Source organism: Heliconius melpomene, chromosome 6 (assembly GCF_056956725.1).
Source record: "Heliconius melpomene rosina isolate 202511_hmr_F chromosome 6, ASM5695672v1, whole genome shotgun sequence".
Taxonomy (NCBI): Eukaryota; Metazoa; Arthropoda; class Insecta; order Lepidoptera; family Nymphalidae; genus Heliconius; species Heliconius melpomene.
This window is the reverse complement of record NC_140394.1, coordinates 2,379,368-2,395,038: the sequence shown is the minus strand read 5'-3', so window position 1 is coordinate 2,395,038 and position 15,671 is coordinate 2,379,368. Positions and strand designations below refer to the sequence as shown.

At 30.4% G+C, this 15,671-nt stretch overlaps 4 protein-coding genes across 7 annotated transcripts in view; 2 read left to right on the top strand and 2 right to left on the bottom strand.

Moving 5' to 3' along the window:
• Window positions 1-8: 8 nt before the first annotated feature.
• On the top strand, window positions 9-3,100 carry ics (ras suppressor protein 1). Its single transcript, XM_085187531.1, has 6 exons — window positions 9-242; window positions 534-824; window positions 1,123-1,205; window positions 1,651-1,765; window positions 2,016-2,148; window positions 2,619-3,100. Exons 1-6 carry the CDS (start codon window positions 92-94, stop codon window positions 2,704-2,706), a joined length of 861 nt encoding a protein of 286 aa, XP_085043657.1. The 5' UTR covers window positions 9-91; the 3' UTR covers window positions 2,707-3,100.
• On the bottom strand, window positions 2,964-8,777 carry Nemp (Nuclear envelope integral membrane protein). Its single transcript, XM_085187530.1, has 8 exons — window positions 8,554-8,777; window positions 8,348-8,469; window positions 8,050-8,263; window positions 7,609-7,775; window positions 6,976-7,191; window positions 6,079-6,203; window positions 5,372-5,533; window positions 2,964-4,712 (listed from the first exon to the last, which is right to left on the bottom strand). Exons 1-8 carry the CDS (start codon window positions 8,624-8,626, stop codon window positions 4,550-4,552), a joined length of 1,242 nt encoding a protein of 413 aa, XP_085043656.1. The 5' UTR covers window positions 8,627-8,777; the 3' UTR covers window positions 2,964-4,549.
• An 875-nt stretch (window positions 8,778-9,652) lies between these two features.
• LOC146538056 (uncharacterized) lies at window positions 9,653-13,356 on the top strand. Of its 2 annotated transcripts, none has more exons than XM_085186755.1 (4): window positions 9,653-9,943; window positions 11,326-11,803; window positions 12,026-12,230; window positions 12,480-13,356. In XM_085186755.1, the coding sequence occupies exons 1-2, from the start codon at window positions 9,905-9,907 to the stop codon at window positions 11,521-11,523; spliced, it is 237 nt and encodes a 78-aa protein (XP_085042881.1). In that variant the 5' UTR covers window positions 9,653-9,904; the 3' UTR covers window positions 11,524-11,803; window positions 12,026-12,230; window positions 12,480-13,356. The 2 variants fall into 2 exon arrangements, with proteins under 2 accessions (XP_085042881.1, XP_085042880.1); XM_085186754.1 differs by having other exon boundaries at window positions 9,689-9,943.
• Window positions 13,357-13,534: 178 nt separating this feature from the next.
• jar (Myosin heavy chain 95F jaguar) overlaps window positions 13,535-15,671 on the bottom strand; it is a 42,431-nt gene continuing 40,294 nt past the window's right edge. For all 3 annotated transcript variants that reach the window (XM_085186751.1, XM_085186753.1, XM_085186752.1), the window contains 3 exons: window positions 15,263-15,466; window positions 14,761-14,899; window positions 13,535-14,380 (listed from right to left, as the gene is read on the bottom strand). In XM_085186751.1, the coding sequence (XP_085042877.1) occupies window positions 14,763-14,899; window positions 15,263-15,466 (341 nt within the window). In that variant the 3' untranslated portion in view covers window positions 13,535-14,380; window positions 14,761-14,762. The remainder of the gene's footprint in view (window positions 14,381-14,760; window positions 14,900-15,262; window positions 15,467-15,671) is intronic.

The following is a 15,671-nucleotide window of genomic DNA, read 5'->3' as shown; positions in this document are numbered from 1 at the left end:
CACCAACCAAATCAAAGTGAAGAGGTTACAATCTCTTCTTATTGGCTAAAATTCCTAATATTTTTAATAATCGCATATACGCTTGCGTAAAATGAGTCACCCTCCGCCAGTTTCCTGTATTCCAAACACTGGCAAAATGTCGAAAGCAAAAAAAGTTATTGAAGAAGCAAAAGAAATAAACAATCCCGAGATTGACTTAGTGGATAAAGGCATTTCTAGCCTCGAAGAAATACCTGGCTTATGTAAGTAGCTAATTTATAAAAAAAACTAGTATTCCCATTTTTGTTAAAAACAAGTTTCGTGAGTGCACCTGGCTAAAAGTTTTAGTTTTTTAATGTTTATGTTTGCTTATTTTTAATTTACTATATAAAATACGTTCATTAATGAATATATTGAAAATATCGAATTGTAAAAATGTTGAAATGTGAAATATTGTTTATCATAACATTCCATTTATAGGGATGATCTAATATTAATTTGTAACTGCACCCATGTTTCACAATTTTTTAATGTTTTATAATTATTTTTTTCAGTTACTCTTGAAAATATAACACGTTTGACGTTAAGCCATAATAAATTACAAACAGTTCCTGCTGGTTTGGCAAATCTTATTAATTTGGAAATACTTAATCTTGCTAATAATCATATCGAGGAGTTGCCAGTTAGTCTATCATCTTTGCCTAAACTTCGCATTTTAAATGTATCACTCAACAGACTATATACTTTACCAAGAGGTTTTGGAGCATTCCCTGTCTTGGAAATTCTGGACCTGACATATAATAATCTGAAAGAGCAAACTTTGCCTGGAAACTTTTTCATGATGGGTTAGTTTTGTTTATCCTTACATTTTATCCCACATATTGCAGGTAGACTATGGAGAGCTAATTTTAGACACTTGTTTATCAGCCACTGCTAAATTTTCAAGGCATTGTCTTGAGTGGTAGAACTCAGCTCTACATTTTGTCTTCTTACCAGGGTGAGAAATTGAAAATAATACATTCTCCTGTGTACATACAGTCAGACTAAGAATAGTTTTTGTACATAATTTTGCTCCCAATAAACTTTTACTATTTATTTTCTTGACTATCAAGCTAAATTACATTAATTATTTCTTATTTATAGAAAGTCTTCGAGCATTGTATTTGGGTGACAATGATTTCGAATTTCTTCCTCCTGAAATAGGAAATCTGAAGAACTTACAAATTGTATGTTAATTAATTTTATTTTACTTTTTGATATATACATATATTAATCAAAATATTAACATTCACATACTTATAAGGAAAACTGTTGTTATGATTCAAGTGGGTCACTCTTTTTCCTATTAAATGAAACACACTACACTTAAATTGAAGAGACTAGTATATCTAAATATGTACTTGTAAAAAAAACTAAATTAAATAGTAAAATAAGTAACAGTGGGAAAATATTGCTATAAACAAAATGATTGTGTATTCAATACCCACTTGCGGCAATGAATTATTAAGGTCTTTAATAAGAAGTCTGAAGATCAATAAATTATTTTCAATTCTCTTTGGGAAAATAAAGCATGCTGTTATGTTCTGCCATTTAGCATGTAATGTCTTTAATATAGACAATAAGTGTCTCTACACTGGGTCTGAAACTAAAAAAATAAATAATTATTTTCAGCTGTCCATGCGCGAAAATGATCTGATAGAGGTGCCAAGAGAGTTAGGACAGCTGTCTAGACTCAGAGAGCTTCACCTACAAGGAAATCGTCTTGTTGTCCTACCACCAGAAATCGGTAACACTTAATTTTAGCTTCATGCTTTTCTTCTGGAGGGCTGCAGTATATATACTGTGTGTAGTGTATTGAAGCATAAAGTTCATCTATTTACCATGCATTATTTCGAAAATTGCACATGCGTGGGGAGCTGAGTGTAATAAGCCCACTATCTGCCACTTATGCAGTGAAAAGTGTTAATGTTTTTTTGGCTCAACATAAAAAAAATTACATCAAATAATTCTTTTAATTTAAAAAATATTGTTTACAGGTTCTTTAGATCTAGCCAGTAATAAATCAGTACTAAGGTTAGAAGGCAACTTCTGGGTGCCACCCATTGAAGATCAACTCAAGCTTGGACCATCTCATGTTCTGGACTATTTACGATCAGAAACTTATAGAGTGTAAGTTGTTATAATAGTTATATAACAAATGTATATATATATATTCTATTGTGCAATGGCTGACTGTAAAACATTGCGATAGTGGGTTCGATTTTGACTCGAAAATGTTTTATATATAAATAGTAATTCATTTTGAATATATACATATATAAAATATTTTTTGCTTTGGTGACGTGAACTGCGTCATTGGGTTCTGCCATCCTCTCTTTACCTCTGTTTATACTGCAATGAAGAACAAAAGATTATTTCATTTTTCTTAATATTTTAAGAAAAAAAACTTGACATCAAATCCTGCTTTCCAAGGAAAATATGTGAAGATAATAAGAAAATTCTATCTAGTGTTAAAATTATAGAGATATTACATGTTAAGTATTGCTTTAATTGGTAACTGAGCAAGGAAATAAAAATAATCAAATGTCCCTTATTTAAATTAAACACAGACCTTATTTATAAAATGATAATTTTTACAGGTTGTACAGTCGTCACATGTCCGCCAAACCACCCCCGCCTCCACAAACTCTCGATAAGAGCAAGAAAGCTAGCCGAGCTCGCTCTTAAACTTTTGTACTTTTTAAAATTTTAATTAACTTTATTGATAATTATGTTTTTTAACATTAAATGTGAGGCCTTAAAGTATTACTAAAATCTAAAAATTATGTTACAATTAATATTATAATCTCACTTTATATTTAAAAGATAAATGTAATTTACTTTCTAACAAAACAAGGCTTGCTACTAAAAATTTGCTATATTAGTTAATATACCTTGTAAAAGTGCCATATAGTTATTATTATAAAAATAATAATACAATTAGATATTTTATAAAATCTTTATTTTTTTTATATAATTCATAGAAACAAAAAAGAACACACAAATATTTATTTAGAACAGGTGCTAAACTAAATAAAAGGTTTATGACATAAGTATAGAAAATAAATAATTACTAACCAAAGTGCCATTTTTATTTCCCTTACAATAGTTTGTTAGAAATTTTTTCCAACTTCTTTACAACTTTACAATTAATGAGAATAGAGGATAATAATAAAAAACTCATAGCATGGTAGGCAGAGAAAACCTAGTTTTCCTAGGCATCTGTAACTTTCGAGACATTGCGTTTTGAAATGCAGAACTTAACGCTGCATTTTGTCTCCTAAAGGGTGAAGTAAAAACAAATATCAATAATATAAATGATTCCTCCGAGGAGTCGAATACTTATACTTTTTAATGGAAATCATTGATTAATTATGATATTATATGTATTTAATGGCCTAAAACTAGTTAGCTTGGCTTCCCACATTTATAACTTCTGTTCGCCATATTTATACAAGTAACAAAATAAATAAAGATAAAAGTTTATTTAAGAATGAAAAGCACATAAGAAAAAACGCAAGTTGAGATCATATTTATATAGGACAAAAATAAAAAGCTGCATGTTTTACATAAATCTGTTAGTATTATTACATATATCGTACTGAAATTCATGAAAAAATATATAATTATATAGTTCCCACAATTTGCATATTTTAATTATCAAGGCACACAACTTTAACATTGTTATAATGTTAGACATTTGTTAGAATATTTTATTGAATCAAATAATTAATAAGTCCTTAAACTTTTTATTTCTTTATCAAATTATTGAGCAAGCAACAACAATGTTAAAAACAAATAAACTTATTCCCCAAATTTAAAAACTAAATCATAATCATTTAGTGAAACACCATTATACATTTCAATATCCATCGCATTTATCTTATATTTTACTTTCTTTATACATTTTCTACATAAAACATGTCAATAGTAAGTATACATATATTTTATTATTCCTATTGTAGTTGTTTCACGTTGTATCCCGCATATTATAGTAAGATATAGAAAGTCATAAAGAGAACCTAATACCTAGTGTTAAAACACCTCGTTCTCCAGGCGCCACCGAATTTTTGAGACATAGACTGTCGAATGGCAGTATTCAACGCCGCGTTTTATCTCAGTGCGAAGAAATGAAAATATTAAATAATTAATTTTCTCGAGTGGGAACCACGGCCGCCGCGTATACGGCACCACGAAGGCCATAGTAAAATGTATGTGTTTAATATACAGTGACACCTGGTTCATTGGAACCTCAAGAGTCAAAGGATAGGTATCATTTAAAGAGATTTTAATTTATTTACTTGTCCATCCTGGCAAAATATCTTATTTATAAAGGAAATTAACCTATTGAGTCCTAATTACAGAATTAAATATCGAAAAAATCCTTAAAATCATATCTATTTTAAACAAGCTTGACTCATTAACAGAGGTAATTCCACGATAAAGTACAAGAACATCAATGCAGTCTTAATAATAGATGTATCTCACTTATGGAGGTCCCACTTTCCCTGGTTTAACAGTACCTACTAGTTCAGTCATCGTCGCCGTACACCGAGTCGTCGTCGTCAGATATCTCCATGTTCCTGGTGGAGTTGGCGACTGGCTTCGCTTGTTCCATGGAGAAAGCGTAGGACTCGTAGTCCATGACCTCGTCGTCGCTAAGGTGGGAGTTGCCCTCGACGAAACTTGCGAATCTGATTTTTAAAATCTTTTTTATTAAAGTTCTTAGTACTCTTTTAGAATCATTGTGTTTTGAAAGCCGATGATACGAAAAAGGCGACAAAAAAAAAACAAACATATTCACTTATAAAGCCTATTAATGCATTATTTTTTTTTCCGATTGAATAGTTATTGTTCTAAAAATTATGTAAGTAGTCCCAAAAAGTAGTGGTAAGTATATAAAGAAGTGTCTCAACAACTATCCCCCATACTTTTTACAGGGGTCAAAAATCATCGTCGATCATCATTATTGTCATATATTTAACAGGATTTAAGAGGACAGGAGGCCGTCGTGGTGCAGCGGCACAAGGATGTATTGAACGCGACGGTTGTGGGTTCGATCCCCACTCGAGGAAGTGAAATATTTATTTATGTTTATATTTCCATTTTTTCGCTCTGATGTCGAGGCAAAGTGCGACGTTGAGTTATACCACTCCACACACAATGAGGCATTGTGTGTGGAGTGGTATAACTCCCAGAATTGGGCAGAAAGTGGGGAACGGAGTGTCTTAACACTAGGTTCCCTCTGCCTACCCTGCCGTCTGTGGGATACAGCGTGAAGCTGGAAAAAAAAATAACAGGATAGGCAAAGAGTTATTTAATCTTACTAAATAATTATACATATACCACAAACCTTTTAGAATCGTGTAATTTCAACATAATGCTCCACTGTTTGCAGTCGGGGCTCTCGCAGTACCGCCGGAGGCTGTCGAGCGCGTGCTTGGTCTCCCGCGCGCCTTGCTCGTAATACTCCTCGTTGGTTAGTAGACGCGGTTTCGGCGGGAACTTGCGGAGCCTGGAAATGGTATATTATATTTATTTCTTTGTTTAGTACTTAATATGACTTTATATTTTTCTTCCTTTAGCTTCACGTGGTATCCCGTATGTAGGAGGGTACTTCACTTGCTTGCACCTCTATTGAAAAAACTTTATAACTGAAATCAAAGTCTCCTTCTTACCCTATTATACTGTCTATTTTGTTAGTCATTGCATTAGTGTAGAGTGAGTTGGCAATGTCTTTTCGTGTGATGTTTTAAATATTGCATAATTTTAGAGAAAATAATGTACTTTCTATATAAATGGTTAACACTTTTTTTTTCAAGGGTAGTAATATTTTGGATAAATCTTTTTATAGAGATTATATCATATATATATTGTTATACTTATCGAAAAAAATATATAAAAAAAAAACATAGCAGGACACAACACTCATCTCTTCCAACAAACTTTAAGAAAACTTACATCAAGTTAAATCCTCACATACAATAGAATAATCCAAACAAAATAATAATAAAAAAATATATAAAATATTCCAAGCAAAACAATGGAAAGCTTTATTACCAATAACCTTGTATAGAGTAGAGAAGAGATCTTGGAAAATATTTAGTGCAAAGTGTGATTACAGTGACAGCCGCCGACGCCTCTTGATACTGGCTGCTAAAGAAAACCACAAATACGCCTATTCCCTGGAATAAAAAAAAAATAAAGTTGTATAATTATAACTTTATCTATTTCTCATAATAAAAAATATAAACTGCTAATATTTTTATAAGATATTTTATATTCTTTTTATAAAAAGATGCACAATATACATGTAAGTATACATAATATAATACATGTAGGTATAAAATATAAAAAACAATATACCACCCAATTTTCACAACATTAAATCGTTGTTAAATACCAATACTCAGATGCTATCCCACTGCACCACAATGGTTATTATATGATAAATATACTTATAACTAATAATGTAATAAGAACTCACTACAGTAGAAACTCGATTATCCGGCCCTCGGTTATACAGATTCCTTTTACAATGAAACCTAAGATTTTATGTGTATGTAAATTATATGTGTATAAATCATATGTTAGAAAATGTTAATAATTTCTTAATAATCGTTGATTTTCGTTGATACGTACTTGTTGCTTTTAATAGACATATAGCAATTTTGTGCTACATATGCACAAAACTGCTTTTCTTTATGGATTGGATTATCCGGATTTTTTTTTTATGGAAAAAGGACAAGGCAAACGAGGATTTTCAATAATCCAAATGATCAATGACAACAATTAGTCTGGTAAATCGAGTTTCTTCTGTATTATGTCTGTAGTATTAACTATTAACCAAAAAGATTAACAAAATGGTTAGGCAAAAGGTGATCTTATCTCTAATAGAGATCTTTCAGTCAAAGACACTATGAAACTGTTGCTAGTATAAAAATGACAAAATATTACCTGCAAGGTCCACATAACAATGTTCTTGCTCCTTTCATTCTTTGGTGGTCCAATTCTATAGCACACTATGAAACTGACAAAACCCACTACAAAAGTATACCAGAATATATAAGCTTGGTAGCTTGTTGCAATGCTTCTTAAATTTTCCCATACTTGTTGAAATAAATACACACCAACTGTCCAGCCCCCAATTAATATACCATATGTTAATGTTTTCTGTAAATATATTCAAGTATTAGTTTTAATTTTTTTACATGTAGTCTCTTTGCTCTTTTGTCTCCTTTAACATGCTTTGTAGATAGTATTATAGATAAACCAGAAAATAAAAACATAATATTTATTTACAGTGTGTTTAAATAAATGTTTTAGTAAAAAATATTAAAAGTTTAATTTGTTGAACACTGTAAACTCAGAAACAGATGGTTAAAATTGAAACAAAATGAACAAATTTGTTTCATCTATCTAACACAACTCTTACTCATTTATATTTGTATGTGAGCAAAGCCATATTATCTTAAAGGTAATTTTTAATGAAAATAAAAAAATCAGCTTCATGCTGTATCCCGCACACTGCAGGGTAGGCAGAGGCACAACACCGTAATTGTTAATTAAATAAAATAATAAAAAACTTACCCTTGGCAAAAATTTGCTTACATAATACACAAGTACCATAAATGAAGCGGATACCCCAATGACAATACCGCAAATGTAAAAGAATACAGGGTTAGCACATAAGCTGCGAGAAGCGTATATCAATGCTATGCCAGTAGCCATCATGACGACTCTCCATAAATCGATTCCTTGAAATAATAACATAATTTATATTGTTGTTAAATGGATAGTTTGTGGGGAACAGTGCATTAACACTATGTTCCCTGTCCTTAAGTACTTTTCTATATTATTAAAAGTATAAGCAAAATATATTGAATTATAGTAAACAAGCCCATATAAGAAAACTAAACGATTTGCATGAAAATTGGCATTTCAAAATTAGAGTACAAAAAGTTAATTGTAATGATTGATCTATAACTGTTTGTATTGGTCATTTATATTAGGTTAAAAAATGCTACTTACTTTGAATGTGTAATTCAATACTATGTTTTTGCTTAGTATTAATTGCCATACATGTTGGTGTAAAAAGGTCCAGTGATACTGTTTTGTAAGATTTCTTTTGGAAAGGGTTAACCACAGCCCAGCCATAGCTATCTTCTTTGTAGTCTTTGTATACTTGCTCTGGGTTATCACCCAAATATTGGCTAAACTCATCGTTTTTTAATTTTATATGGAACTGATATGGTTAAGTAAAAAATGAATTAACATAAGTATAAAATATAACCAATGAATTCTTATTGTAATTATAAATTACACTTACTTTAACTGTCTGCCATAATGTAAACAAATTTTTAGGTGTCCCACTGTAGCAATATATATCAACAGTCTGTTTCAGAGGCTGAATATCACGTTCAATAACAGCAGGCCCACTTAACCAATGGACTGAAAAAAGCCATCAAATTATCATATAAATTCAATACACGTATGTTATCTTACAATATATGTCAATTAAAAAACCAACTTTACCGTCGTAAGGTAACGAGTTTACTTGACTGATTATAAACAACAACAACGATAATAAAAATATACTGAGGTTCATGCTTATATTACTTATTTATAAACTGTTACAATTCAATATTAACAGTTTTTCTAAATTTTATTTTAATACTCTTATAATTCCTTTATAATAAAGATATTAATAAACCTTGCGCTTGCGAATTGTATACTAAAAATAACGTGAAAATAAAATGTCGCTCGGGCGGGGGTCGGGGCTTGCTGTTTAATTAATGTGACATCTGTCACAGTCAGGGTACAGAACACATTTACTTATTTCCACCAGCAGTGTTGCCAACCTCGGGAAGGCAAAAAACAGTATATTATGGCACTAAAAAAAAACAGCAAAATACAAGAAATTCATTAAAAATAATACAAGTACTTTTATATTTATTAAGAAAATCAAGTTAAAATGCAAATATCTAACCAAAATATTATAAATCATTGTTATATCACCATTTTCAATTTCGAGGCTTTCGACGTTCACGTAGTAAATTTTTTAGAGTTACGTACAAAAAAAACTTAATCCTAATATTATTTCGTTGTTCGTCTTTTTTTATGTGTCTCTAGACTGCTTATTTCAAGATGAAATATAGGATATATTAAGCTGAAATTAATATCAAATAACCAGATTTACAAATGAAAAGACAACGCAATCTAAAAATACGAGCAATTATAGTTTTTGCTGCATTTTGTATGAAATTCACCACGTGTGAATTTATTATTATAATATTTATTATTATAATTTTATGTACCAACCATAATTTGTATATCTTATACAGAAATATAATGTTGTAATAAGATTTCTAGACATAGTGGACAATTAAGTTATAATGCTGCAATTTTGTACTTAACAAATAGTGTGTTGCTAAAGCAGAATTAAAAATGCTTGCTTTCTTAATTATAATGAATTAAATTTATCTGCTGATGAATATTAGACAACAAGAATTATACAATGAATAAGAGTATTATAATATTAATATCGTTTTTCACATTTTACTTTTTTGTTTATTTTATTATATTTGACTTCTCTCAATGGCAACAATGTTATCTGGGTTCTGAGTTGCTAGTATATGTTTCTTGATTTTTGATGTTCCTCTTCCTTTCCAAGCAGCGGCGGTGGGGGCGGTTGATCTTGTTGTTCCATATAATTTAGCTTTTCTTCTGATTTGATATCTTTAAAATTCTTGTGTATATTACGAATTAATATTTTTATGATTAAGATGCACTTTAAGTTAAGTGGTATCCTGTATTTATAGAATATCTTCAAAAAATATTGAAGATGTAGGTAGGTACTAAGTTTGTTAAAACACGTGCTGAAGATATGGCGACCGTCTTTTACAGGAAAGCTAGATTTTATCAAGTAAGTGTATAGATATTATAAAGCAAGTAATGAAAATTTATTATGATATATTTATTTGGATTCGATTTCAATATTGGATTATTCGATTCCATTTTTGTAATATGCAATCATCACAGTTATGTTACAAAGAATATTATAAATTATTACCCAAATCAATAATTTAACATTTAAGGCTGTTTCTGAACGAGTAAATTAAATTTTTCATTGACATCACCACGTTTGACTGTCAATTCTGTTTATTAAATGAATAATCACGTAGTTCAAGCCAGGGCTTGTTAACGTTACCAATTCATATTTAAATTAACGGTAATTCCATATCCATATGGGAATAGTATATACCTTAGTATCGTTACAATTTGGTAGCGATACTCGGTAACTTAACGGAATAATAACGTTATAATAAGGTTAATTTTGCGTTAAATCTTAACGTTAAATTTAGTGTTACTTCGAAATTAGCGGTATAAATCATCCTCTTATTTTATTACCTTTATGCGACGATGCCGTTAAAATTTATTTCGCTACCATTGCTCATTTTGTTAAAAACAAAGATGGGGCGTATGTATTATGGACTATAGTCCAAAATACTACAATAACACACATAAGTGTAATTCTACAATAAATATTTTTTCATAAAAGTAATTTAGGTTAATATTGAAAATAGTAATCCAATTACAGTTTAATGCGGCGGCTTCACTAAAATAGAAAATTAGGTTTATGGCGCAGCGGCACAAGGATGTGACTGTAACGCGACGGTTGTGGGTTCGATCCGATTCCACTCGAGGAATTACACATATTTATTTATTTTTATATTTCCATTTCTTCGCTCTGGTGCGAAGCGCGGCGTTGAATCCTTGAATCCCTCCAGAATTCGCCAGATTCGACTAGGTTCCCTTCTGTCTACCCTGCTGTGTGCGGGATACAAGGAGAAGTTAAAAGAAAAAGAAACAAAGAAAGTTTCACAAAATATTTTTTATAATACATATAACAATTTTATATGATGTTGTTCGTGAAAAATTATTCTATTTAAGTAATATAGAAAAATGTTTAGTTAGAGTAGGGATCTCTGTACGCGCGCTCGGAATTTACTTTTTCTTATATTAAGAATTTCCTTTCGTTACTTTTACTTCTTTTTTTTGTTCATTTCAATTATTCAGCTATTTTTTTTTAATAACAAATCTCCACTTATTATTGTTTTTTGCTTATTTTAATGGCTTATATTTATAAAAATAATTTCATAAATATATTTAATAAATATTGGCATAGTTCAAGAAGGCGTAGCTGCGTCCACGTCCGCTAGTATACTATATGTCTAAAAATATCTTAAACACTAAGTTCTTTAAGTATATAAAAAAAAATACTAAATTATTGTTTTACAATTGCAGACACATTACCACGTCGTTTTTTACGATGCATCTGAATTAAGCGGAGCATGCCTCACTCCTTTGCAACTCAAGCCATATTCTCAAAATAAAGACCTGGTGAAATCTGCTGTAATGAATAAAAAGTATAGAAAACGCCTGGAAGTACTGTTTACACAAGCAAATGATGCTGAAAATCTTCCATTACAACCTCGTTTTTAAAAAATATATCTTTATTACAAGATACAAGGGAAAAATAGCCAGCTCTCAAATTGAGCAGAAAATACAATGAAAAATATGAGCAAACATTTAAAAGAAAGTTTAATGTAGATCTTCCTGAAGATTTTTCAGGGAAGTGATGAAGAAATTTATCGAAGCCAAAAATTTAAAAAGCATACAAATCTAATTTTCCTATTAAGTGAAAAGAAACATTAGGAAAATAATTTTAAAATTCAAGACTAACATAATATCATTTTTTTAGTTCAATACGGATTTTTCAGTGGTAACTGCCATTTTTTTAAAACTACTACTTATCATCATTTTTATCTAACATATATATATATATTTTCATGTTTATTCATAAATATTTTATTTTAAATATAATTAATTATATACAATTTATAAGAACTAAGCACCCAGAAATAAAAAAAATAAGAAAAAGCTATTGCTATGCATATATTAGGTGCATGCCATATTATACATTCTACTTATACAATGTTTACAGATATTTCTTTAAAGAATGTTCTGTCCCTGAAATACCAATATCAATAAGAGATACAGCAGATATATTGTATGGTGAATATGCAGCTGGTTCCATCGTACTGGTCAGGCTTGGTGGATGGCCGTGGTGGCCAGCCATGGTGGATGATTGTCCAGATATAGAACAATATTACTGCTTAGATAGCTGCTTCAGCTTCTCTGATATACCTGTGAGTTTTTTTTATTAATATCAAATATGTATTTGACAAGCTGTAAAGTATTCTTTTAAATTATAGCTATATTATTATTTTTTATATTACTTCTTTCTGATTTAATCTCTAATTGACAAATTAATTTTATTTAAATAAGTTTTGTGTTACAAAAGCCACACAATATACTTTGTCTAAAAATATCTTAAACACTAAATTCTCTAAGAATATAAAAAGAAATATTACTAAATTATTGCTTTACATTTGCAGACGCATTACCACGTCATTTTTTTCGATGCATCTGAAGTAAGCAGAGCATGGCTTACGCCTTTGCAACTCAAGCCATATTCTCAAAATAAAGACCTGGTGAAATCTGCTGTAAAGAATAAAAACTATAGAAAATGCCTGGAAGTATTGTTTACACGAGTAAATGACGCTGAAAGGCTTCCATTACAACCTCGTTTAAAAAAATATAGCTTTATATCTTGTAGATCAAGGGAAAAAAGCGAGTTCTCACAAATTGAGCAAAAAATACAATGAAAAATATGAGCAAACATTTAAATGAAAATTTAATGTAGATCTTCCTCAAGATTTTTCGGATAGTGATGAAGAAATTCATCAAAGCCAAAAATTTAAAAAGCATAGAAAGCTAATATTTTCAGGAAGTAGAAAGAAACACTAGGAAAATAATTTTAAAATTCAAGACTAACATTTATAAATATTTTTAGTTCAATACGGCATTTGTTTAAAACTACTTATCATAATGAGTTTCACGCTGTCCTGCATAGGATAGCAGATGTAAATTTTCCTGAACACAAACCCACTAAACTTAAAGAACATCTCTTCGTTAACTAAATAAAAAAATGTGAATTCGCAATATACACAAGAATTTTAAAAATATCAAATCAGAAGAACAGCTAAATTACATGGAACAATAAGATCAACCACCATGTTAGTTAACCCAACCCAGCAAGGAAGAGGAACATATACTAGCCACCCAGATAACATTTACGTAATTTTTTGTACTGTATAACATAGTGTAAAATCTTTTTTACTTATAATAGTAATAAAACTAATATTTTTTTATGTAATAAATGAAAAACTGGTTATTGACCCATAATACAATAAAAAATGTTTTCGTATTTAATATCTAGAATTTTGCTGTTGACCCTAAGTTTAGATTTTTTTCATATGAACTTCAATATCAAATCAATGTAGAAAGAAGTTTATATATTTTTTTCAATAATATAATTTGTTTGTGTAACCATTTCATTTTGATAGAAAAAGTACCATAATATACTAGGTAGAGGTTAGAATAAAAAACATTTATATTTTATAACTTTATTTTATTTGGTAAGGCATAACACAAGTCATTTACTAAGCGGCATGAAAAAGGCACTCATAATAATTCTGTATGTACCAATAAATTGTACTATAAAATATATTTCATAATTTATATGTTAAATGTTCATAAAATATGTTTAATTCAGGAATGTTTCAAATACTGTATTATAAAACACTATATGGAATGACACCAAATCGGCTATTTTCCAGTCTTGTGGTAGCATATGGAATGCTTAATAAATACTATACCATAATTCATCTATATTAACACTTCAAAAATAATCACAGTTAAAAATTTCACATTTTCATTATACAATAAATCATGCTTTAAAAAATCATCTGAATATATTATAATTTTAGGTTTTTTTGTGTATTTAGGCACTTGTACTTTTTAATGAGTGTCGCTACATATTTTATCTTATTAATTTATCTAACTCTAAATAAACGTTATATGGGAAAGTGATTGTTTTATTTTAACTATGGCAATACTTGTACAATTAATAGTCTTATGGCAAATATGTTAAAGTAACAGACATAATATACCTTTTAATATTGGTACTTCAAATTTATCACGTAGAATGATTATTAATATATATGTAAATTTTTAGAACTTAATTTTTTTTCATCACTTCCCATATTAATTATAAGTCTACATTGTGTATAGAATATCAAATCTACGGTGGAAACATTTGAATACATATTGCACTTTTACACCTAAACATGTGAAGGCACATTTGAAAGCACTAAGTTATAGTATTTCATCTTAATACTACAATAAAATTCAAATCTAGATTATATATAATTGTTGGTTCGTGCTGGAATGTTTCCTGTGAAAAAATAAATTTATTATAAATAAAATATAAACTATAAATTATGAAATGGGTTAAAGTGATTAAAAAATCATCATTTCGTGTACTGCGGAATGTAACTTTACGTTCGCCAAATTGCGTAATGTAACTTTACGTTCGCTAAATGCGGAATGTAACTAAAATAAAGAAAGAAAAGATAAAAAGAAAGTGAAGAAATTACTGTATTTCTATTTTTTAAGAGATTTTGCTTAAGTTTCATCCTGTTAATGTCTCTTCACCTAAATCTGGTTTACATTTAGACTTTGCTAAAAGCGGGAAGTAATTAAAAACAAAGAATGAATGGATAATAAAAAAGAATGAACGAATGAGTGAATGACAAAATGATTGAATGTATTTACAGTCAGCGCGCGTGGTAGGGCGGGCCGGCGTGGCGCACCCACTCGCGCTCGAACTCGTGCTCCAGTATCTCGGCGCCGCGCTTGCGCGTCAACCCTGTCTCCTCCAGGCTCAGCTCACACATCTGCATGTCGTCCACGCCTGGGGAACACATTGTGATATTTTTAAATATTTTTGATTTAACAAAAATACAAACAACTTTAGGCCACAACCTGAAGATCGTACTGTATTGTTTTCTGACATAATGTGCTCATAACTGAATTGGATAATTGCTCTATATGAGAAAAAAAAAAAAGTTTATAATTAAGTTAGAAAATAGATAATTAAGGTGTATAATTTGGATTAAGGATGTTAGTTTCGTTTCATAAAATAAAAAAAATAATAATTTAATTTATAACAAAGCTTTGCACCGTGAGTACAAGCACTGCTAGCCAACAGTGGCATGAGCGCCTATTATTGAATATTCACATTGTTGCATATGTGTGTGTGTGTGTGTGTACGCACCGGCCTGCAGCAGCACGGGCGTCTTGTCGGGGTGCAGCTCCATCTGGCGCGCCACGTACTGCCCGTCGAAGTGCGCGTACCACCAGCCGCGCTCCTCCTCCGCCACTCCCGCGCCCGTAACTCCTGGCCTCACAAACGGGATGCGGAAGTAGCGGTGGCGGGCACCCAGGATCTCACCCTTTTGCGGAAGCCGAGGGGTTTTTGCTGTGGAAAATATTATATGAAAAAAAGATCTAGAAATGTACTAAAATAGGCAAGGCTTGTAAAACCGATATTTTTCACAATTTCAATATAAATAGCCTATATCTTAAAAATGTGTAAATAAATTCATCACAGAACTAGTACCTAACAGCTAGAATATAATAAAGAACACCAACATTTTCTCCAGTACGGCCTTGGCGTCGTGGCC